At 40.2% G+C, this 25407-nt stretch overlaps 1 protein-coding gene across 12 annotated transcripts in view; it reads right to left on the reverse strand.

Moving 5' to 3' along the window:
* The window catches only part of TENM4 (teneurin transmembrane protein 4), a 1362823-nt gene that overhangs the window by 198599 nt on the left and 1138817 nt on the right, over positions 1-25407 (reverse strand). For 8 of the 12 annotated variants that reach the window (XM_039562133.1, XM_039562144.1, XM_039562181.1 and 5 more), the window contains 3 exons: positions 8766-9018; positions 3799-3897; positions 1499-1734 (listed from right to left, as the gene is read on the reverse strand). In XM_039562133.1, the coding sequence (XP_039418067.1) occupies positions 1499-1734; positions 3799-3897; positions 8766-9018 (588 nt within the window). The remainder of the gene's footprint in view (positions 1-1498; positions 1735-3798; positions 3898-8765; positions 9019-25407) is intronic. The other 4 variants (XM_039562174.1, XM_039562168.1, XM_039562191.1 and 1 more) reach the window with 1 other exon arrangement.

Genomic DNA, 25407 nt, shown 5'->3' on the forward strand with positions numbered 1-25407 from the left:
TTCCCTTTAACAACATCAACTGTGGTTTTAAGCACGAGTGTGATTTTTTGTGAACTCTGAGACAGGATTCTGAGTTGGAGAATGGCAAACCAAACTCCTCTCCATCTATCAACCAGCACACACCTCTTTCTCCAGAATGAACAGGCACCGCTATGCTGAGCTGAAATGATTCTCCTCTGACACACCGAGATAATGTCCAAAGGAACCATGTTCAGGGCATAAGGAGAATACCAGACAAATGAGAAAGGCGAGTCCAAATGTACATAGCAAATGATGAAAACCGACTGCATATTTCATCAAACTGCTGCTGATTTAATGTTGGTTAATTAATCATTCCTGTTCCTCTTACAGCAGACATAAAAGTGACCAGAGTATGATGCAAAGCAGAAGTGGAAAAGTATCAGTCATTAAAGAAGTGTATATAAAAAGAACACAGTAAAAGCAATCCTTTGTGGTGGTGCTAATTATATTCATGCGAAATGAAAGCAAAATCTTTCGATCCAGACTAAGATTTGTAATTCTAACCACAACCTTTTACAGATCATTAGCTCATTAGCGTACAGGAAGACACAGCAAAATCAAAAAGACTCATTTGTGCCGTGAGAAATGGGCTTTTTTACCCATGATCACATCTAAAAGTGTCTGACAACTGGAGTTTGCACCACGGACAGTTTAACATAGAAGTCTAGGAATGGACTTTTCTAAGACATTTATAACACACATATCAAATAGAACTGAAGAAAAAGTAATGGTAGCATTCCAACTTCACAGGCTTAAAAATACAATTTTCACTTCCAGCAGTTCAATTACTTTTGCAACATACACCAAGAACACTTTTTTGCAATGAACACTGACAAGCCTCATAAACCAAAGAAATTCAGATCATGCACAGTTCAAGAAAAATCCACTGCTTTTCCACCGAAGAAGCAAATTTCACCACACCCCTTCCTCTAAAAAGGCTCTGCTGAACCACAATCTAAACCCAGTCCTCCTCCATCCTTCTGGTGACACTGTGAACTTCAATATAATTGGTTACATATCACTGAAATGAGTGTGTCACCAAACAATAAAATTAAACCACATTTTTGTGTATCAGAATCTTGGTTCTGACCCTGTTCCATCAAAGTCAAAACCGACAGACCTGGATGTGACTGGGATTGGGACATGGACTTCACCACCTGTTTTAATGGGATGCTTAGAGAAAACCTGGTGGCTTTGCCTCACTCCAGGTACACTTTCCTGTGCAGAATGTAAACAGTCCATGACATTGAAGGGAGTACAACTCCCTCATATGACTCATGTTTTACTAAGCCCTTCTGGCTTTATGACAGGTGTTAAGCTCCCTACCACAACACTGCAACACAAACAAGTCAACAGATGCCTTATTTCCCCATCACTTTGTACCAGTCTTGACTCTCTGTTTCCCAAACATTAGCACTATGGGAGGGTTTGTAGAGAAATGAAATGAAAAGAAGAAAAACAACAGCAACAAGCTTACCTATGAAATAGGCCAGCAGGATCACCAGCGTGACTGAGATGACAATGGCACTCAGAGCAGCACATTTCCAGTTACAGTACTTATAGGGCTTCTTCAGGTTAAAGGCAGGCCTAGAAAAGGTACTTCTGGGAAGGGGCCTAGGGGGAGGTGAGTACACAGTGCTGGACGTCAGGGGATATCCCGGCGACGTTGTACAAAAAAGGGGAGAAGTGCCTCCAGGTTTGAACAGGAAGTGCCTGAGGGAAGAAAGACCAACAGCAAGTGACTCCTCACACAAATTGATGCTGAGGAAGACGTGGGGTGGGAGCATGGCGACTGCTGCCAGGACGAGGAAAGCAGCTCCACACAATGCTGGCTACTGACATGGATGGCATGCACAAAAGAGAAGAATAAAAATCAAAGGCAAGTCACACAGAGTAAAAGAAAACAAAACCAAACAAAAAGATCACAGTGCCAACAATGCCACAGAGAACTCTTGAAGGGCAGGAGTCCCTTCTGTGGAAGAGATGGCATTAAGAGTGAGATGAATACCCCAAGCACAGCTACGACAGACTGGTGGCACGGGCAGAACCAGGAGCCTGCTCGCACTCCCACAGAAATGCCCTACAGAGGCTGAAGAGGCGCGGAGGTCGGATTAAAGAAGGGAGGGCGTTTATCAATTTACTGATCACTGCATGAGAGCGTTTTTTGTGTGGCATCGGTGAATGGAGATGGGGAAAAGGAGCTTAAGCCATTCCATAGCACCCAAATTGTCACAGAGGGCAATATTCACACTGTCCCCATCCAGCAAATTTAAGTGTCGGACAATGGCGTGGCTAAAAGCATCAAAGTCCTATATACTGCCAGTGGGGAAAGGCACCCGCTTCCAGAAAGCAGTCCAGAGCACCTTGGATTGAAGCCTACCTTTAAAAAAGTGTGAATTACTGTAAAAGGCAACAGCATTTCCTGTCCAGTGACACATTGGGAGGCACCACATTTTGCCCATTATGACAAACGCAGCCTGAGAGCCAGCCTATGAGCACCTCAGGTGAGACTCATGGAAGTCAGCACAAAAAGAACACACTGAAGCCCATGAGCTCCTGAAATGAAATGTCCCAATGGGACTTCTGTCCACAGGAGTACTAAATGAAAAGCCTGATTTTGGTGGGACAACATGACATACAAGGCATTCAAATTCTGGGAATGAAACCTGGGAAATGGAGCGGACTAATCTACCACCATGCTGATGCAAAACAAAAATGCAGCTTGTGAGGAGTGAGAAACAGCCCCAGCACCCTTTGCATATCCTGCCATGGCTTGTGGGCCAGATTTGCAGCCAGAGTAAATGTAATCAGCATGGATTCATGGGAGTCAGTCAAGCCAGTGGCTAATACCAGATGAAGAGGTGATTGTTTTCCCCATGTAGTTACTTGTGCAGTTACAGGGGGAAATGTCATATTTGGAAACATCACAGTGCAGAAAAGCCACCAATTCGTGCAGTTAAATGTAACATATAATTATCCAAAAGAGGTGTCTGCAGTACTACAGCCACGCTTCTATTGATACTCTAAGCATGACTGCTGAGCATTAGAGAAAGATCCTTTATTTCCACTTATGCTCTACATAAAAAAAATAATTTTTACAAGTCAGATACTATCCCATGTTTTGAAAAGAATTTAGACAGAGACGTATCTGTTCTGAGCAAAGAGGTACCTGCAGTGTTCAAGTACACCAATAAGCTCTTGTGTGAATGACGGCTACCAAATTAGGAGCTGCCGCCAACACAAGATTCAACAGTTTTGGCACTGAGTATCAAGTTAAAAGCTGATTGTAACTTAAAAGTTGTGATCAAAATTTGCGTAAAGATGCCAGAATGGGTGGTTAAGTCAGACTCCAAGGCTTGGCTTACATACACCACTAGCAGACTCTTGTCAGATAAGGTATGTGGAAGACATCAGTTTAAAAATGAAGTGTCAGGCTGTCAGCACAACTATGGTTTCAGATTTTTACGAAAATTAAATTAATTTTAGTTAATATGGGACTCTAAATTGCTGTAGGTACTTCTTACGTATGAAATGACTTTCAAAACAACAAGGAGATAAAAAGCAAATTGCATGCAGTGGCTCACTAGCATATTAATGAGTTTGCCATTAGTATGTACAGGACACAATGCTCCAAGCCCCAGAAATTAATTTTTTAAAGCCATTGGAAGAGGTCAGCAATGTTGTTGCCCTTAAACATCACTGATATGACCAAATGCTTTCATGCAAGGATCATAATGACTGTACAGTAAACAGGAAGACCACGTAAGTGTCACATACCCATCATTGTAAGCACCGTCATGTCGGGAGGAGGTGAGAATGTCCATCTCAATGAGGTTGTCCTGCAATGTCTCTAGGAATGTCTGCTTTGCTATGTTTCTACATACATATGGAAACATGAATGAAGCCAGTGAGTCATGCATATATGAAGTGTGATCTTATAAACCACAATGGTTATAGTGCAGTTGTGCATGGAATTAGAATGATGGACCATATATTTATATGTATAAGATGCTACACATATACATATATAGCTTTTAAAAATGTTCACTTCTTTATATATACACTATATATATGCATATACACACATATAAGCACACACGCCCATGTGCATGTATAGAAAAAGTTGATGTCTTTGTTCATTGCACATTATTCATTGCCAGTGACATGTGAAACCTTCTGAACTCCTGGATCCAAAGGACTAGATTTCAATCCAGCCCAGCTGTAATCTGGCTATACTCCTGCATCTTTATTACTGTTACTCTGAAAAGGCACACCACAGTATCTATATCCCACTGTGGCCAGACCTTCGATTTCCAGCAAAAATCTGCCACATCTTTGCACTTTAGTTTCAGTTTTGGATTTGAGAACTTTTTAGTTTCCAATTTGATTAATTTGTTTTCCTTTGTGGAATAATAACGCACTATTTAGAGTAAAATGTAAATTTTCAAAATGTAGATTTTGCTCAATATGAATATTCCACATAAAAGTCTCTTGGTGACAAGCAGACAGAAGCTAGAAACAGGTTAAGCTGTAACCCAAATTCCAACACCAGAGTACTGGTTATAATCTGGATAATACAGGCAATAAGCAAGATACTCAGGGCCCACACATGCAAATGCCTGGGATTAACCCTGCACACAGTAGCAGCATTTTGCAGTATCTGTCCTCCCGGCATGTTCTTTTATGAGTCACATTTTGACCTATAAATGCTATACTGTTTCGTACTTTTTGAGGAGAATAGCAGGAACAAAAAGAACTAACTCAGAGGCACAGCTGGGAACAAACTGTGTCTTTCTTGCCTTTGGGCTTGTTTCTCAAGACCTGGCAAAAGAACATTCTTCCCATGTTTTTTAAAACAAAATACAAAGTCCTGGTTTTTCCCATGTCTGTTTTCAGCAATAAAACTGAATTTAAGCCTGAATGTGAATAAATCCCCTGGCAAAAACTAGTAAAAGAAACATAACAGCATTGTCACACTTTATCACTTATGCAGGATTAAGAGCTTAGAGGGTGTAAGTGACATGAACTCTAACAAGAACTCCTGTCAAAGAAACTGGATTCAGGTAACATGCTAAACCAAGAGAAACCAGCCCTGTCACATTATACAAATCTTGAAACTGTTTCTTCTAAGATGTTCTGAAACCTAGTTTTCATTTCTACTTCCTCCTCTTCCTGCTGCTAATGCCAGCACTCGTTTAGCTCAACTCCCTGCTTTTGGAGGCCTTTCGGCTGCTTTGACAGAACAGATCTACTCCTTGATCTGAATGAAAGTGAAGTGACTCCTATTCATAGCTTTGGGTAAAGTGGATCAACATGCATGAGCTGTGTGCCATAGCACTTGAGACATCAATCCATCCCCAAGTGTTTGGAGCTTCCTCACATTCCCTGGGAATGCAGGAAAGATTGGATGTTGAGTTCAATGCAAAAAGAAGCAACATATGGGCATGCACTGGGCATTTAATGGGTAAGAGGCAAGGCATCTAGCAACACACCAATCAATAAAATATCATCAGCAGTTAAAATCCATGTCGAACTGTTTTCATGAATTTCAGTTGTGGATTGTCAATAAAACAGAAGAGGGGAGGGTTATATAATCTCATAATGTATGCATTTGCAACAGAAAGGTCGCTGGGTCACCTGAGGGACTGATGCATGACTGTCCTCCTCATGGAAGGCTCACAGATGTGCTCCCTTGGAGATTACCTGTAAAGCGCTGGCTAGTTACAAAACACTCTCCCTTCTCATTAACAGTAGTGGTGGCAGAAATCTGACCTTACATGATTAGCATGTGAAATTTCCTGGGAATGAAAGTCTCCTGGAAACTGTTGGTTTGTCAGCTAAAGGTCCATCTAGTTGGCACTTATTTGCTCCCACAAGGTCAAGTGTAAAGGAACAGAAAGGAGGCCACAGAAGAAAGAAGACTGAGGAATAAATATGGGGGGAACTGACTTACCTGTCAGGAGTGACTGCTGAGCAAAGATCTTCTCATCACAACCTTGATAATACATGGCTTTTAAAGCAACAAAAAAGGGAGCAGACAGGAAAAGAAAGAGGAGAAAGGAGAAACAGAGAAAAGGGAGTAAAGGGAAACTAATGAAAAGGAGGGAGAGAAGAGGGGGGGCTCTTCCTCTTGCAACATACAAAATTCTCAGATATGCTCATCCTGTCAGTTGTCTAATTGTGCTACACACGTCTGCCTGCCTTTGCACTATGGTTTGGAAATTTCCAGGCAGGGATAAACCATTCCAAATTCCCAATTGTGAAAACTGCCTGGAGTCCATGGCAGTGAAAATCAAGCCACTTCAAATTCTGGTTAAATTCTGTAACTGTAGGCATATTTCACAGCCTGTGACAATCCTCATTTAAAAGATTCAGCTTTTTTCTTCTTGTGTTCTCTCTCTGTTGATTAAAAAAAAAAAAATAATGGCAATACAATTCCATTTTTGACATGAGATAACTATAATCTCCAAACTTCAAAAGCCTTTATTCTTGGATTAATGTCTCTTGGCCAGGATTTGTATTTCTACTTATTGGACATTTTATTCTCTTAGGTGATGGTCTTTTTTTTTTTTTTTTTGGGTTCTAAAAATCTTTGCAGTGGAGAAGATGGGGAAGAGCAATTTCATGGAAGAGGCTGAATTGGGCATCCAAGTTTGCTAAACAGCCCTGAAGCCTTGTCTTTTATGTCTACACAATTCCCACTGAAGGAAATGGAAGACCTCTGCGTGCCAGAAGAGCTGACTGTCAGAGTGGAGATTAGTCACAGATATACTGATCATCTATGCAGCTCAGCCTCCTCTCTTTATGACACCACTGTAACACATTTTATTTTCTTAATGTTGTAAGAGTGAAGGAACAGTCAGTAGCGTTCATTTGCTGTTGGCACAAAATTACACATTATGTTCCAACATGCTTGTTGTGAAAAGGAACACTGGGCAAAATTACGCCATTTCAACCACTGCTTCAAAAGCCCCAACATCAGTCTTGAAATGAGCTGTTTTCTACCAAATTAATAAAATGGCTAGACTGAGGAACAAGTACAAATGTGACTGATCCGTGATGCTAGTGAAATTATCAAATCATGCAGAAAGAGCTCTTCATGCAGGTAGACCTCAACTTCCAGCCTGATTAACAGCAATAATGTGACCAATCCAACCTGCGACAAGAGCAGTCTGATTCAGATCTTGAAAAATTTTCATCCACAATAATTTCATAGAGAAGAAATGAGGACAGCCTTTCAGGTTTTGCACTACTAAAACAGTATATTATCTCTTCTACAAAGCATTCATGACCTGGCTAGGGAAAGGCACAGGGCTTCCTTCAGAATTACAGAGGATTATCACAAAAGGGCTGCAGGAGTGGGTCCTAAGTATTTTTTAATGTAATTTTAATAAGAAATATCACATAAATGCTTGGGTATTTGTGCTTGAGAATTACTAACACAATATAATTACTGAAACTGTTGCCAAATCACACTTGCATTACTGGCTTATAATTTTGTCTTAATCTTTTGGATCCAGCTTCTTAGTTGAGTCTTTTTAATCAAGCAGTCACAGAGAAATTAATTATCTTTAAATGCCATAAAATGCGATATTGAGGTTGTTTTGGAGATTTCAAAGGACCAGCTCATTCTCAAAAAGATTGACAGATGTGCTCATTTTTAAAAAAAACATTCTCTTAGCAGAAGTTGGCAAAACTGGGTACAATTTGTCCCAGGGTACAGCTATTGCTGCTTTCAGTGAGATTCCCACAGGCAGTGACGTGACAAATTTGGGCCCTGTCTCAGTTTTCCGTTATTTTATGTTTTTTGCTGTCTAAAATCTTGTTGGTTTGAGAAGGCTAGACAAATGAAGGAACAAAGACAGCTGAGCAAGCGCACTGCATTTTAGGCTTGGAAGACTTCTCTCCAGACTGAAAAAGACACCATATATGGGGGCTAATGACTCCAGCATCCCCAGCGGCCACTCACTAGCAAAGGAATAGGTGAAGCAAAACCTCTGGAGAAAGCAACTGGGACCGCAAGTAGATGCACTCACCATCAGATGGGAGGACTGAGGCTGAGGGAGTATGAGAGCTCTCTTTTCCAGAACCTACACAGAACCTGAACAAAGCTATGAACTAGAACAACTTGGTACACGCTTGTCACACCCTTCACATGTCGCACAGGTAGAAAATAATTTGAGAGCTAAATGGAAACACCATTAACTGACTGATGCCCTGCCATCCAGTGTTTCATGCTTGCTGGAGCAATGTTGAAAAAGTCAGCAGCTGACCTCTCCTCATTAGGTGAAACAGGATCAACCTTTCCTGAATGATGTACTATGAAAGTACTGCTTGATGAGGCACAGCTACAAGGCTAAATCTTTTCAATATACTGACTGATTTCAGTTTTTTAAATAGGATATTGATTTATCCTACCACATAGAAAGAAAAGACATTAAAGGAAAATACAGGAAAGAAAACCAAGAACATTTTAATCTATGATCCTGATTCCAATTTTAAATGAGGAAAATAACCTTATGAGCAGCTGGTAAAGACAACATTTTTACTTTATGAAAGAAGAGCAATTTCCTCTTCTCCTAGTCCAAATAAAAAGACACAAGGAATAATAAATACAACGCAAAATGCGTAAGTCAAACACCAGTTCACAAACTAGGTGGTTAGCTATGCAGATGTGTGTATTTTCCATAACATCCTGAGCACACACAGTCAGAACATTGTAAGTACTAAAGAAAGTGACCTACCTTGTCTCCAGTGGGATGTTACTGTTGAGTAACCAGTTGTCCTGAGCATGGGCTGGCTCTTGAGTAGTGGCTGGTTGTTCTCCAGAAAGAGAGTGGTCTGTAGGAGCTGGGCTGGGGTTGCTGCGTGGAGTGAAGTTCCCTCTGTTCAGGGAATTGATGGAGGCCGCATGATGCTGATTTGGGGTGTGAGCATGTGATATTGGAGGTGGTGGAGTTCGAAGTCTTGAATGATTTTGAAGATTTGGAGGATGCTCTAAAACATAAGTAAAATACTTATAAGGCTCATGATTTGAGTGTTCATTTATGTGCAGACAGTTCTAAAAAGTATGAAGGCTGGTGCCACATATCCCAGATGAAACTCAAAAGGGTAAAACAGCCTTGTTCCATATGTTCTAATGACACAGCATTGATCCCTGAGCCAGCTAGAAAAATAGTTCAGTCTCATGCACAAAAGTTATGAAAGTTTAAAGCACTGCAGAAAGGCTGTCCTGACAGCCAAGTTAACTCCGATAAACAACTGCAGGTTGCAAACTGCAATCTATCTGTGGCACTGATTTGTGATACAGCATGAAAAATACAACCAGTCTGGATAGATAACACGTTAGAGCCATTTTATGATGGATATACAGCTCCCAGAGAAGTTTGTTCTGCTCGTTTTGCCTCAGAACTTTCAATAGTTAAGTTAACAAGAAGACTGAGACTTGGTTTAGGGAAAGCCATGAAAGCGTGTCAGGACTATAGAGTTTTAACAAAATCCAATAGTTTGTACTGTTAGAAACGTAGTCAAACTGAGTAAAAAATGCATGTGATGTAAAAACCGAGGTGTCAGGAAAATGGAACAACATACAGTGAAGAAAGATGTAAAGATCAGTGATATGGCTACTTTGAGTAAAACTCTAAGTATTTCTTAGCGAAGAGACTGAAGAAGGCAGACTGAGGAAGACAAACACCTAGGAAAGATGAATCTAGGGCTGATTATAGCTGTATTTTTACTTTTTTTAGCTAATCATAATGCACTTTTTTCATATTTTTTTTGGAAATGAAGAAAACTAAATTTGATGGAAATGGAGGGAGATTGACAGTTCAGCACACTGCATATGAGAAACAGGAAACATATACCTCTCTGCTTTTAGTGGGTTCATGCTCAAAAGTCATTAGTACTGTGCACTGGAACAGGTTACCCAGAGAGGTTGTGGAGTCTCCCTCACTGGAGATATTTGAGAACTGTCTAGACACAATCCTGTGCCATGTGCTCTGGGATGACCCTGCTGGAGCAGGAGGTTTGGACCAGATGACTGACTGTGGTCCCTTCCAACCTCACCCATTCTGTGATTTTGTAATACACAATACTTTTGTGATGCCTTATCAGAAAAGAATGCCTATCCTATCAATCTTACCAGACTTCTGTATCATGAGAAATTAACACCCATTTATTCTCTAATTAGAGACCTCAGAACTGAATGAACTGTATGGAGTTGTAAATTACAATGAATGGTATCAGACATCTAATGATACTTTTGAAATTTGGATTAGGACTTGGATTTAGGAGAGGAACAGAAAAAGCATTCACAGTATCTCTGTAACTTCTCAGATAGTTAAACACATTAGGTAAAACATGAAGATGTGTGAGACACAGCCATCCTGTCCTTCCTCATCCTGCATTGACTCACACTGCTTCATCATTAACTATGGCTGATTATACCAGAACTTAGGGTGCTTGAGGTGATCTAGCAAAACAATACATGTTAATTACAAGGGTGCCATTATTCTGATTGAACATATATTTACCTCTGGCTTTGTCACATTAGAGACGCAACCAGGGGTATATATTCCACTAGTGGTTTTAGGGTCCCAATCCATTTTACCTTAAACCCCCAGAAAGGTCAGATACATACCTACTGGTCTCTCTATTTTATGTCAGTACAACAGAAAACAACAAGCCCGAACAAAGAGGTCTACACTGGTCATCTACATTCAGACAAACAGACTTTTCATGGGAATCTAAGGAACTACTCAGAAATCTGACTTGGAACAGCTCAACCAATCTTTACAATGCCCTGTAAGGCCAATAATACTGGCCTCTGACTTGCATGTCAGCCAGCAGATTGAAGGGAAGAGCAATGAGCATGGACCGTACAGACAAGAAATATCAGAACTAAACCAGGTCTGACCGCAGCTCTGTAGCACCATGTGAATTGAAAAGTCCAACCATTCTTGGACTGGATATTCCTGGGGATTGTTGTTCAGTTGAAGTCCTGACCACTGAGGCAATAAAAACAACAGTGGAAGAATTCTACACCTGGCTTAGTTAAATTAATGACTCTTCTCCTACTCAACAGACAGGAACCAAGATAGGAACAGTGTATTAAATCCAAGCTGAGAGAGACGAACATGAATAGAGGGTTTTCAACTTTTAGGGCTGTCAATCTATCACCATTACTAAGAACTTAATTCAGCCCAGAGAAGATAACTTGTCTATTCAGGAGAAACATACTAGAGGTTTCCAAGACCAGCTATGCAAGTTTTCAGTACAGCTCATGCCTGAGATGAGTACTCTGTGCAATCTACAAAGGGGCTAAAAGGGTAGATCTTGGAATAAACAACAGACCTTCCGCGAAGTTCTCCTGCTATTGGTTGACTTTTCCTTCTGGAGGCACCATTTTCACATTGTGAGTCAGAGCCTGTTTTCAAAGATCTGTTATGTAAATTCCAATTTACACCATATTATTACAGACACATCGCAGATGCTATTATGGATAATGCCTTCAAATCAAGTAAAAATGTGTTATTTTCATTCTCTATTTTCATATCCTCCATGATTTCTTTGCTAAGTAAAGACAGCACATCTATCTTACTATGGTCTGTGTGATTTTTCACAGCATTTTATAGCTTGTATTTCTTTTTTTTCTGACATTTAGGTAGCTTTTCCTTCCAGAATGTTTTTTATTTCATTCATATACAAATTCTGAACACTCATGTCATGTCTGAGCACTACTGAATTTAATATACCTTGACTAGAATTAGTAATTATTTCCCTTGCTTTATGATACTTTTTTTCCATTGTCTTCTTCTCGAATTAAGGAACATTAGAAATAAGGTGTAGACAAAAGCACAAGCTAGGAAATCTTTCTACTTGCAGCTGTGCAGGATTTTCTTGATGCAGAAAAACCTGTTAAGGTTCTTACCCTTTGTTGTGACCAAAGCTTCAATGGGATTTGCAATGGATCATGAAAGCCCACCAAAAAAAAATTCTCTCCCGATTTCCTAAAATTTCAACGGCCCCCTTATCTGAATATGCTTGGGGAAGCTGCAGATGCCCCACTGCTGGAAATGTTCAAGGCCAGGCTGGACGGGGCTTTGAGCAACCCAGTCTAGTAAAATGTGTCCCTGACCATGGCAGCGGTTTGGAACTGAAAGGTCTTCAAGGTTCCTTCCAACCCAAACTTGTGATTCTATGATCATTAACTAGACCCACAATGTCTGAGTGATATAAACTGTGTGGCTGTATTTCCCCAGAGGAAGGAGAACTTAATGCTGGCTGCAATGGCTCTCTTACATCATGTATGTGCATAAATCTTACACAGTGGGAAGATGCTCGGATCATCTGCTGTCTCTTACAGAGAATTGAATTTTTACAGATCCCACCACATAGGTGGGATACAGGGGAAGTCTAATACAGCTCTCTACATCTACCACCAAGCCTTTACTGGGACAACAGCACCACAGGAATTCAGAAGACTTTACAGAGGAGCAGGACATTGTGGCCACTGCACAGACTGTACAAGATTCCCCAAGACCTTTCTTAACCAAGTATAAGATGGCTAAATGTGACTATCTGTAAGCTATCTTTGTTTACTCCAAAAGCAGTAATTTTTAACATTTTCCTTCTTGCAATTTTCCTCTTTTGTTTCTAAAAAGACACAGACTTTATCATTCTCTCTCTACTTGTTGTTAGAATGAAAAACCTGACATAAGCTACTCAGAAGGATCAGGTGACATAACAAAATACCAAGGAATAAAACAAACACCTTGTAAAACACCTCTCTCCCACCCATCCAAATTTTTAATAGTCTCAGAGTCAAGCAAAACCGTTTAAGGGTTGATTTTTGCCTTGAAGGGAGAACAGAAGAGACCTGTCAATAGTGAAAGAGTCTTAGACACCAGTCCCAGTCTTAGACACACCAGGTGCCAAGAGCATCCCAGAGATAAAGTTCAGTATTTCTAGAAGATAGACTGGCAATTGTGCAAGACTAAATAGCCCAGAACTTAAAGAGCACCCCATAAGCCTCATTTTCCCTAATGGGTATCCAAAGTGTATCTATGTAAGTATTCAAATGTAAGGAAACTTTAGAAATCTGAATGCAAAAATCACTGATAGAAATTAAGCTGCTTTTGTGTTGGGATTTTTTACTTGTTTTGTAACATTAAAATGTCATTGATGAACACTGGCTTGGTAACCACAGATAAAACAGAGATGTAAGATAATACAGTTAATGAAGCTTGTACTTGGTATATATTAGAGAGTCTTGACAGAATGCTGTGAATGAAGAGATGAATAAATTTGAACCATAAAAACATTACCAATGAGGAACTAATATGACAAAATTTCAGTAAAAGGTCTGAACCTCATGTTCCTTTTCTCTCCCTTAATCTTTAATGAGTAGTACTGTTTTGAAATTAGTCTATGTAACAATTACACTTTCTGATTCATTAGGTTTTGGGATTGTGTTCAGGGCAAATGTGCTAACCTCTGAGTGAAAAATACATTCTCATTTTTTCCCCAGCTTCTTCTGCTCCTCCACACATTTGTCATTTGTATGTCTGCTCACATTCAGACAGACTGATGCCTAACTGGTGTCTGGATTAGGCACAGGAAATATTTCTCTTTACTTACTGTACATATTGCCAGGTGGAATGAATCACTCAGTGCTCCCTTGAACTTCAGCTCCACAGTAGCTGTGATGACGAACTTGGTAGTGTGACTTTGGGCAATCGTGCTTGTACCCACTCACAAAGAAATACATTCCCAGACCCCATCCTGCCACCCCTTGCAGAGGAAACAATCTTCTTTAGAACAATAAACTCTGCATTCAACTGACAGAGCAGCAAAGAGCCTTGCTTCAGCTACAGGACCCACTTCAATCTGCTGCAGGTGTACACGCACAGAACTTGCACCAACCAGCTGAAATCACCTTCACAGGGCTCCCTGTCCTATTGGATGCCACTCCATATGGGAGCTGGGGTGCTTCTCTCATTGATCTGATGAGACACCTAAGGTCAGGTGGACTAGGAAAGATTGAACTGGGTCTTTTCCACCATCTTTGCAGGGGGCACAGGGAGTTTGCTATTAAACGTGAGACTGCTTGCCAGAAACAGGTTCCCTATCTCACACATGACACGCCAATGATGGTGTCTGCAAAATGAAAAGCAAGCAGAATATTTAACCCCCAATTTGGCAGATAATAGAAAAATATTAGGACGAAAATCAAAATGGGAGGAGTTGCCTGCTTGGAGTGGCTTTTGGTGACAGCCTGGATGAACTGCAGACCCAGTTTTTCTTCTATTTGCAGACAATCCAGATGAATGTGCAACATCTAGACTGAGCTGAAACAATGTGCAAAGGTACCTCACTTGTACCAAGCAGGTCCATCCCAGGGCTGGCACTGATATTCTGCAACCTAGAGGAGAATTTCCTCCTTCAAGGAATGTGTGACAACACTCTCTGTCGCCAGGGGACACTGCATCAAGAAACCCACCACACAGGAGGGTGAAAAGAGGTGGAGTGAAATAGGTCACTCACTAGTCAGAGGATTTCTGAGCAGAGATGACTGTTTTCCTTCACTAGCACTTAAAACTTAGTGTTAAAACTCAAGTGACTGAATCTCTCCTTAAGAAGTACATCCACTGAATTTGACTTAAGACTAGCTTTTCCTACTACCAAGTGGAGTGTTTGCAACATACTGTGAAATACATCTTTTCCTGCAGCAACATCTTGTGCCCCTGGTTTTCAAAATGCTAAGTCACAAAATGACACTGAAACATAAAAGGAAAGCGAACTGCTGATGTATAATCTTCGTTAAGTAACAAAATAACAAGAGGACAGCTACCTTGATGCTTTTTTCTCTATTTTATTTTAAGTAACAGAGTAATAGGGAGCAGCTCTTCCATTAAGGACTCTCACCAGAGAAAAGCACAGTCCTCATCATGCAGTTAGAATCATCAGTGTCTATGTACCGGCTCTGTAGAGTATTCTGGTTCAGAGTCTTTTTTAAGCTGAATTCCTTGAGTTGCAATCTTCACAGCCTTGTATCTCACCTGTACTTTATAATGCCATGTGCATAAACACACAACTGACTGTGGATGATTAAAGCCTAAAGGAGAGTTTTTCTACATGCACCTGTATTGCGAATTTGGTGCAGTCTTTTGTTCAGAAAAATCCACAAGCACTGGAAACTACTTACTAGAGGAACATCGGCTATACAGATGTAAATAGTTTTGAGTATCCCTCTAAATGTGCAGCTTGGACACTGAATTTGCAATAGCAAGTGCTACAAAGAGTGAGCACAAAAAAAGCTGCAGAATATAAAACCTGCAGTGTATTTTCATGACAACACTACTCAGTGTCCCTGTGAATGTCTCCAGACACTGTCCATAGCTATTTTAGATACTGCAAGTAAAGCTACACATATCAGGACCAAAGCAGAAAGACTCTGTAACTATCAAAATCTAAACCTGACTTCCAACAGTATATAACGTGTTAAACAGACAATCATTCTTCATCTCACAAACTGACCATAACAAGTAGCAAGTGGAAATGGGGGACCTCAAAAGCAGACAGCAGATAAAATGGCACCTTGTTACTGACTGACAAGACTAGACTGTATAAACTTACTAAGACTTCATTCTGAAACTTTACCAAGTCATATCTGTACTTAAGAAACTTCATTTGTTTAGATCAATTACATCAAAAATCAGGCCCACTTAGATACCATCTGTGCACGTGTAAAATGAGTTGAAGCTCCTCTCCAGCTGCACAGATCAAACAGTTCATTGGCTTTACTGCTTATAGAAAACGATGGGTGCACGAAATCAAGTCCAAACAGCTATCTCCTCTGTATTTGGTTCATCAAATGCATACATTACATGCAAACTTTCCTCTCAAGTTCCCGAGTGCCTTTGCAAAAAGCAAGATATTGACTTCTGGGTTTGAAATCAATTTTTTGTTTGATGCTGGGCTCTCAAGCTTTGCCTGTACACAGTCAGCAAGAGCTCTGGGTGGTTGTTTTTTCATCAGTATGCATCTGATTGAATTGAATGCCCTACAAGTAATGGTTTTAAAAAGGTCCAGGTCACCAGCAAAGGATGACATGCAGACTTTTAACTCATGGTGTTCATTACTCAATAAAAGGGAGTCACAGTCTAATAAAATCAAGGCTGAGTATTACTGTTTAGCCTCTGACAGTTTATGAAGAATCATTGTCTTTAGCACAAAGGAAAGTGGAAAAAACCCAGAGTGTCTGGCAGAGTGTAAATTTAAATAACATATTTAAATTGTGAAATAATTTACGGAAAACACAGGAAAGTAGCTTCTACAATGCCCAACTAAGCACATTTTCCTGCAGCCCTGGAGACTCTGAATTTTCTGCTGGACTTACTGAAAAGGAACATCTTTAACTACCCTGATACCAGTACTACTAGAGGCAATAGTAGCCTTTGAAGTCTCAAGCTGTTGAACTGCTGGCCTTTCTGGTTGAAGCATATAAACAAACAAATAAACAATGCTTCATTAGAGATCCTTTCCTCTCAGAAATGCCCCAAACGTAGAAACTGACCATCAGCCTCACCACTCTGGTGAGATGCTGCAGTCAACCACACTGTGCTCTCAGCCCCCTAGGTCTGGGTCCTCAGGTATGGAAACCTGTAATTGCTGCTCTCCTGATTTTCACGAGGATGCTCAAATGAGTTTGCTGTGCTATTCTGACAGCACTGATGGCTCCCGTAAGCTCCCTTCCAGCTAAATGACTGAGGATAAACCTCTTCTGCTGCATCTTAACAGGGTGCAGCACCTTAATGTGAGACAAGAAAACCCACTGGCCTGGAGCAAAGGATGCCACATTCATGCTTTGATTTCAAGTTGCTACAAATTACACTCATCGAATATTTCTAAACGTGTGTGTCTAAAACTTCAAAACCTACTTCCTGAAGAACTGGGAGCCTGTAGCTTTCTCTTTTCTAAGTAAGGCAGGTAGGAAGTCAGTACTTCTGAAGCTATGTGCCTTTTATGAAGTGTTAGAAAGGTGTATTAAATTCACCATGTTTTCTATATTGCAAAGCATGCTATATGAACCCTAAAATCCATTTGTAGTCACTCATGATATCCCAGTAGCTGTGGTTTAGCCAATGCCTATGCACTTAGAGAATTACAAGTCTCCTGTCTGAAGCGTCCAACTTGCACAGACTTGGCAAAATATCCTTCATGCATAAAAGGGTGGAGAAATGGGTGCCATCCCTCATGCCTGAAGGCCTGGAGAAATGGAAAAAATTCTGATTTGCTGCCCCCTCTGCTGCACATTTAAGGAACACAACTGTTATTACACCTAAGATTGCTCTTCTTGAAAGAAATGTAGTGCATTTCTCTGATGTCTGCAGTTTATTGACTTGAGGCCCCAAGGAGCTCTTTGATACAGAGAGAGTTTTGCTCATTTCCCTGCATACACTGTCTCCTGTGTCTGTTTTGTGATCCTTTCGTCCAGTAACATATGGAGACAAATATATATATATATATATATGAATCAGATAACCCCACAGTTCACCCTTGTCCAAACCAGACATGATTACCTGTATAGTTACACAGGCAAATTTCTGAACTGTTTGTGTAAAGCAGATCCTGAACTAAAGTACATCAGCAAAAGGTGCCTCCAGCTGCTGTAATAGCAAATAAACTCAGGATTTTGCCAGCACAGCTCTCAGATATTGTTGGCTTTTTGTTTTTTCATATACCTACATTAGAAAAAGCTTTGAAATATAGACTTGATCTTTGTCTGTTTTTCCCGAAAAATAAAATGAACAAACAGTCTCTATTTTGCTTACGCCCTTCAAAAATCTTATCTAAACTGCCGCACTGTTGTGACTTAGCTGTACACAAACAGACAGGACTGACAGATCCCCAGTTCCATCAGCAAAGCTGACTATTTATAGCAGCTGAGGAAATAGTCTGGTTTATGTATTTTTTACAATGTTGTTAGCCATGACAATTCAGAGCCCATCCTTTTGCAAACATGAAGCACACAAGTTCTGTGCAGTTCGGCCATGTGTCAGGACCAGGTACGTGCCCTTAGTGGTCAGGGTGAGATTAATATCCTGCAAAAAAATTTTAAAAATTTGCTGTATTCATTGTTAACTTGCAAGCTGTGGGTCTGGATTCCAACCTCAAAGGGCATGTAAATCCCAAAGCCACCAGGGAGTTGCATGGGACAAACACGTGAGGTAAGGTTTTGTCCCTTTCTTTTTCATTTATACATGACCCAGGCTTGTGAACGAATAAGTCTCTGGAAACACACAATTCCATTACTTCACAGCAAAGTGCTTATGGAATGTGACATGATGTGGTCCAGCACAATGCCAACAAGCACTAATGATTTTAATTATTTACTCTTGAGAAAGAAATGGGGAGATTTCATGTTGGCAGCAACTGAAATAAACTAATTCAAATCTTTGTTGGCAAATAGAGATTTTTTTCATGACTTTGGATCAGCTTCTGTGCATGCTACCCCCCAGGTGCCACCAGAGGCACTGCACAGTACAGAACTAGTTCTCTAGTTTTTCCTTTGTTACCCACCCCTTGCCCCAATCCTCCTTTTAATTTTTTTTCCTGCCTTTAAAGTTTTAACAAAGCCAATTCTGTTAAACGCCTCCAAAGCACAACATAAACTGGTGACAACTCCATCTGACAGCTGTGACTGACATGGTGTCTGTCACAGTGATTAATAACTACATCCCCGCCCCACCCACAGCATACACAAAGCTGACTGACTTCCTTTGGTGAAAACCATGGGTGCAGTTGAGTTAAAATCTCTCTGCACAGGTGGAAAACCTTATTCCTTTTGGCACAGGAATCTGATTTGTGAGGGCTGGGCTCCATGACCTTTCCCTTCAGGTACTATTTGACATTCTTGGAAGCACTATGGCAGACGGCTGCACTCCAAATAATTCTGAAACAGACATAAAACTTTTATATTTTTATTAACACTTGAAGAGGCCACTAAAAGAAAATCAAAACTATGAATCTGTCAAGACACCCCTCAGCAATGCTGCACTTTGTTCACAAAAGCACCATGATGGAATGGCAATGTAGCTTGTCCAGTGTGTATGTTTTTCTGACTATTCATAATGCCTCCACCCCTAAAAACCTCAGTACTAATTGACACAGGCCCTTTGGCAACACGTCTGAGAGGAAATATTCATGGTGAGTCTCATTTATCACTTTCTTTTTTTTTACTTCTACATTCTATGTTATAAACCTGTAGTGCTTAAAATATATCAACAAAACTATAAATACATCTAAATATTAATAGATCATAAAGACATATGTACATATTCTGATGTTAATTTTTCACCCTATTATTCTGAATGTATCTTTGTATGTCTTTCTGCCTTGTTTCAGCTAGACAAACGTGTACGAATGTATACTGTGCTACAGAGACATAAAAAACATGTTATAGTTAAAAGATTTTGATCTTTTCTTAATTCCTCCTCTTAACTTTTTTGTTTCCCTTCCAGGAGCTATTGCCTTTACTGGCAGTGATGATTTCTGCCCTTCAACTTTCATCTTAGAAAATAGGCTAATTTAACATGAATAAATGAAAAGACTTCTGGTAGAACAAAAAGACTGCCCTAGCTTTTCTGCAAAAAAAGAAGTATCAAAATTATTATTTATAATCCTAGTGCTTATTGTGGTTTTCTTCAGTGCAAGAGAAACAGATAAACCCCACAGTACCAGGCTATACAGCAGTTGTTGTCACGTGCACAAGGCAGAAAAGGTTTGAGAGAGGCAGATCTATTTCTGCAAGTCATTCTTCATCGACACAAGCCTACAAACTGCCCATGTGTGAAACTGTCACTGGATTAATACTGGTATCTCTACACATGCCAAGGGGAGATTTTCAGATGCCATAACAGAACTAAGTTATGAGCTCCCATTTCTGCCACTCAGTGGTATCTGTGACCTTGAAAAATTCACCATGAAAATTTTAAAATCAAGCCCCAAATTAGCGATACTGGTGCAGATCCCTGAAGCCAGGTGCTTAAGTTGTTTAATAATGTACTTTGGAAATACAGAGTCCTAGCAGTGTCTGAAGTCCAATATTATCTACAGATTCCCTTGGCATGTGGCAGTTCGAGAGAGTGACAGTGCACTCAGATAACACTTTGGCGTGAAGCGTGCGACTTTAAAGCGCAGATTATCACCAAAGATGAGTTTTCTAAGGTTCTTTTCATTACCTCCTGTAAGTGCTCTTGACATTCTCTGAAGCAGTTTAGGAGAGCTTCCTAGGAAAAATGTCAAAATAAAGTAGTAATTTTCTTATAATATTGTTCAACAAATGTGAGCACGGAATGGTTAAGAAATGAAGATCGGTGGCTTATGAAGATGGTGCACACATGCACACATCTCTGTATTATTGAGGGCCTTGGTGCGATCAAAACAATAAACAATATTTTCATATATGCACCGTCAGAGAACTAGAACAACTGTTCAGTGTAGAAAGCGGATTTTTTATGGCTTTCAAGTATCCTGACAATATACATTTCAGCTATATATGAAACTTTGTTTCAAACATTGCTAGTTATTCTCTGAACAAAACAATTTATACTGGCTACGTGCTGGAAACATTCGCTATAAAATTTATACCCCTTCTATCTCTTTTTAAACAGAACAAATGCAGTTCAGAATGCAGTTGTATTAAAATAATGCCTTGGTTTTTTAGGCACAATCTTGCTAAAGCTAGCTTAGTCTGCCACTGGCACCAACTGTCACAACTCCATGAGGGTGACAAAATTTTTTGTTTTAATTAAACAGATGATCGTTAAGATATATTTTATTCTGTAACTCACGAACTATGTGTGATAAAGAGGGTTTATTTTGGTTCCCTTCATTGTCCGAGAGCCTTCTCAACCCTCTAGATGAATGATGCAGAGTTTGGAATGGACCCATCACAAACCACAAGTTGTAAATTAAACAGTGGGATGAATAACTGGCTACAGGGTTTTACAAATGCTAACAGAACACATCCTATTCAGTCTACTGTGAGGGAACTTCTTCCAAAAGTACATTTCTGAAGCAGAAGTAAAATCACTAAATAATACAATTTAAATCTGTAATGACTGGATATTTTAAACTTTCAGGCTTAAATTTCACTCAATTTTTTTATGCATAGAACTTTGGATTGCTCACTTTTAAGCTAAAGCACTTCACATATTTACCAAATTGACATCAAAACTACAGGAAAGAATCATTTAACTCATCACTGGATGGCCACCACACCAGCCAAAGAACAAGACAGCTGCTGCATGAAGGAAGAAGCCCTGACTCCACTGACAAGAACCGCAAAACTCTGAAAGACTTTAGTAAGGTTGGAATTTTACAACTAATTTTCTGAAAAAAACCCCTTAATACTTGAGTGTAACTTTAATAGTGGAAACCAGGCAGGGCTTCCTTTATTTGTCAGTTCCAGTCATCAAACCATGACAAGGACAGATCTGTATCTGCTGTTATGAATCCAGCAGCCTACTTCCCTGCCAGCATAGTCATGTGGAAAGAAATGTGCAGAAACTCCCATAGAGATCCACTGCCCTTGATCTACAGCAAAACTCCTGTATTGTCAATACTCGCCTTGATCCACAACGTAGCTCTTGATGTCAGCAGCAGTTTTGTGCACAGTGTGGGCAATATCTGGCTCCTAAGGAAAGTTTTAGATGCTGGGGATGCATTGAGATTAATTAGCATTTGATGCCTCACTGGAGAAACAAATGAGCAGGGTTTGTGGACACAGTGAGTGAGGGAAATGCAACTGCAGCCAGAAAAAAGCCAGAAAAATACAAATTAAGCCAGCCAAGAAGAGCAAGAGTAAGGCAGGCAAAGATTAGCCTTGAAGAAGGATCACTGATGGACCAGATTGTCTTCATCTCTTCTACAGCTTTTCTTCTAAACTATCAACTTTCATCTGGACCATCCCTGATCTTCCCCCATCAATCAAATCTGAAATTCACAATCTCTGCCAAGCTATCCTTAAAACCAGCTCCCACAAACCATATAAACCAGGAGGGTTGGATGTAGATGCTCAAATTTCCCCGCATCCCTCTCTTACCCAGTCCAGTCTGTATCTACTGGAAGAGGCAGAGGCAATGCACCAGACTGCTCCCTGAAGTGAACCCACAGACCCAACCAACTCTGCTGGGATCTTCAGGGCCAAGAGGTGGCCTGACCTCATAGAAAAACTGGGCAGCAGGGATTTACGCTCTTCATTTCTTTAAATTCACAATAGTAATGTTGACAGTTAACCCCCCCAAGCTTCTGTGTTTATTGGAGGAGTAAAGTGATAGTTTCCCTATTTGGGACATGATGCTTTTAAAATAATCTATCTGGTATAAAATGGGAACCAGAAACGCAAATAGTAATTTTTATTGCATAGCAACTTTTACCCTGGATTTTTACGGTAATTTACAGCATTAATTAGTTAAGAGCATCTGAAACAGGACTCTGTATTAGATGATTATGGCTATAATTAAAGGTACTGAATGATGAAAGGAACAGTGCTCAATTTGTACATTAAAATAGTGAACCCTGAAGTAACAAAAACAAAGCTGAGCACAAAGATTTGTGATTAAGCACACATGTATGTATTTAATTTCTCAGTCATGCTTCCACCTAGGAATTTGTATGTTTTGGCTGGCCAGCTGGCTGCTGACAAAAGGAATGGGCATTGGTATAATCCTCCTTATCTTTCCCTTCACAAAGGTGTCAATTTCCACAAAACTTGTAGGAATTTGGTATCTTTGAGACCTCTGTTCCCCATTAAGCAGCCAAAACTGGTCAACAGCTTAAAAATACAGGTAACAGGGAGTCAGGCAGACAGGCAATACAGTTATTTAGACCTTATTTTCTTAGGAAATAGTTAAAAATGAAGGGGAATGCACTGGGGGGACAAATACAGATTGTATCATGAATTACAAAACAATCTTTAACAAGTCTGAAAATATTATTGCTTTTCCTTAGTCACACATATGCAGATGATACATGGTCTTCTTTATGTAAAATGCTACCTCCATCTTGAAGAGTTCAAGATATTATCTTGTGGATTTCAAGAGCATTCTAGTCTAGTGGAAGGTGTGCCTGCCCATGGCAGGGGAGTTGGGGCTCGATGATCTTCAAGGTCTCTACCAATCCAACCCACCTTGTGATTCTATGATTTATGGTGAGAAAAATAAAGTAGTGACAACAATCTTTCTGTCTTGAAGGAAGCTCCACGTTTTTAAGGAATCAGTAAAAAAGCTCCAGTGAAGTGAGACTTCATCTAAATGTCCTTCAGTGCAGAAAGAACCTTTTTTTTCCTTCTAAAAGACTTAAGATATTTTTAAGATAATCTGCAGAAAGACAGCATCCAGATTATGATGAGGGACTTGTCCAGGAAAACGGCCTCCTCGTAATGATGAAAGGTGTCAAAAGGAGTCATACTGGAGGGGTGTATTCTCTATATGCATACTGCAGCCACCAAAGTTTTCAGTAACTCTACACTTCTCAGTCCAGTGGGAATCAATGGATTCTGAAAACTTTCATTTATTAGAAGTTCACATCACACCACTGGTAACTAGCTATTCAGAATTGAAGGACGGCAGATTAATAACACTTGTACCCAAACAGATTAAGAGAAACTTGGTAACTTCCTCTCCAGGAGCATCCTTCCTTGGAGACCACTATCTCTAACAAATCAAGCAGTGATCCATGGACAAGTATCGACGGTATTTCTACCTCTTAGCTGACTTGGAGTTGCTGATAAATACTCTGCTGACTCCAAAAGGGTTTGCACCTATGAAGCATGCCAAATGAACAGGTATGAAGGCAAAAGGAAGGCTCTGGTTGGCATGGAACAGCATTGTGGCTCACAGAACTGATCTACAGAGGAAGGCAGCTGTTTGAGCTGTGGAAGGTTGTCCAGAAACTCAGCACCTGGCACAGCAAACAGAACTGAGTGGTTTTCTGCTGGAAAATTAGCAAAGACTCCAGCTCAGTAGTGATCTGAACAGCCTTTCATAAGCTTTCATCTGCTGACACAGAAACACAAAGTGTTCTAAGTGGTGGTGTGCAAGTGTACAGGCTGCCTTACTGGTCTGGTGCCAAATACACTCACCTGGACAAGAAAGATGGCTTCTGAGGGGTCAATGCCACGACAGCTGGTGTCTGGTGTGGGGTACGGCGCTGGACTGGCATCTACTGCTCAGATCTCAGTGCCAGAAGCAACTGTGGTTTAGTTCTGAGCCAGGGTCAGAGTTATGCCAATGTGATGCCTCACAGATCTAACAAAACACAGCTTGAGCCACAGACACCTTTGATCAGCAGCAAGAAGGAGAATTGTGCTTCTTTATACAGAAAAGTCCCAGGGGGGCAGTTATGCTGTTTTTTATTCTTGCAGCTGTTAAGGCTTCCCTACACACGTACACACTGCTTCTTAGCTTTCCCTTAGGCACATGACCCTGGGTACTTCTGAAGACTTGCCCAGATACTGCCCTGATACAATTTATACAAGCGACACTCTAGGCTGGACAAGTTAAGATAAAATTGAAAGGAAGATTCCAGCAAGATGTGAAGAGGGAGGAAAAAGAAGTGGGTGGAGCACCCAAAACCTGCCGGGCATCCTGCAGGAAGTATTCTAAACCAGTAAGAGTGCACAAAACCATCAGGGAAAATCTGTGCCAAATTGTGTAAGGTATTATTGGTCAAACATCTGCTTCTACACTAATATCCAGAGAAGATGTAGGGTTTGCTTCTTTATTTTTCATTTCAAATGCTGATTTATGCTATGTGTATTCCCACTAGCTCAGGTTTATGAAACAAATAACCTGACTGGTGGAGAAATTTAAACACATGGAGTAGTCATGTTCTCATCCTTTGGCATACTACTTCCTTTTTCTAATTTATGTTACTAAACTTGTCAAGAAAAGAGGACTCTCTTGGCAAATCAGAATGAATGCAAAGGAGCAATCAACAACATATATAGCTTATAAATCTTTGTATCCAGCCTCCCAGGGACTGGAAGCACGTTCAGGTTTAGACAGAGTATCCTCAAGGATTTACACCTATAAATATATTTAATAAACTCAGTATAAACATGACGTGTGAAGTAAGCACTTCATCAAAAGCTTATTTTGGTTTTCAACAAATAAGAAAATTAAAACTCCTGCTACCCACATGAGTCTGTGTGTCTGGATCTTTCTCCATAGATAAAATTATTCATGGCATATTAGAGCTTGTCAGTCTATTTAACTAGAAAAAAGAGACATATCCGTCCTAGAGGAGATCTAAACAACTTCACGATGAAAGCTGTGAGGAAGTCACAATACATTAGGAAGAACAAATGTAGTCTGCAGT

Source organism: Corvus cornix, chromosome 1, assembly GCF_000738735.6.
Source record: "Corvus cornix cornix isolate S_Up_H32 chromosome 1, ASM73873v5, whole genome shotgun sequence".
Classification (NCBI taxonomy): Eukaryota; Metazoa; Chordata; class Aves; order Passeriformes; family Corvidae; genus Corvus; species Corvus cornix.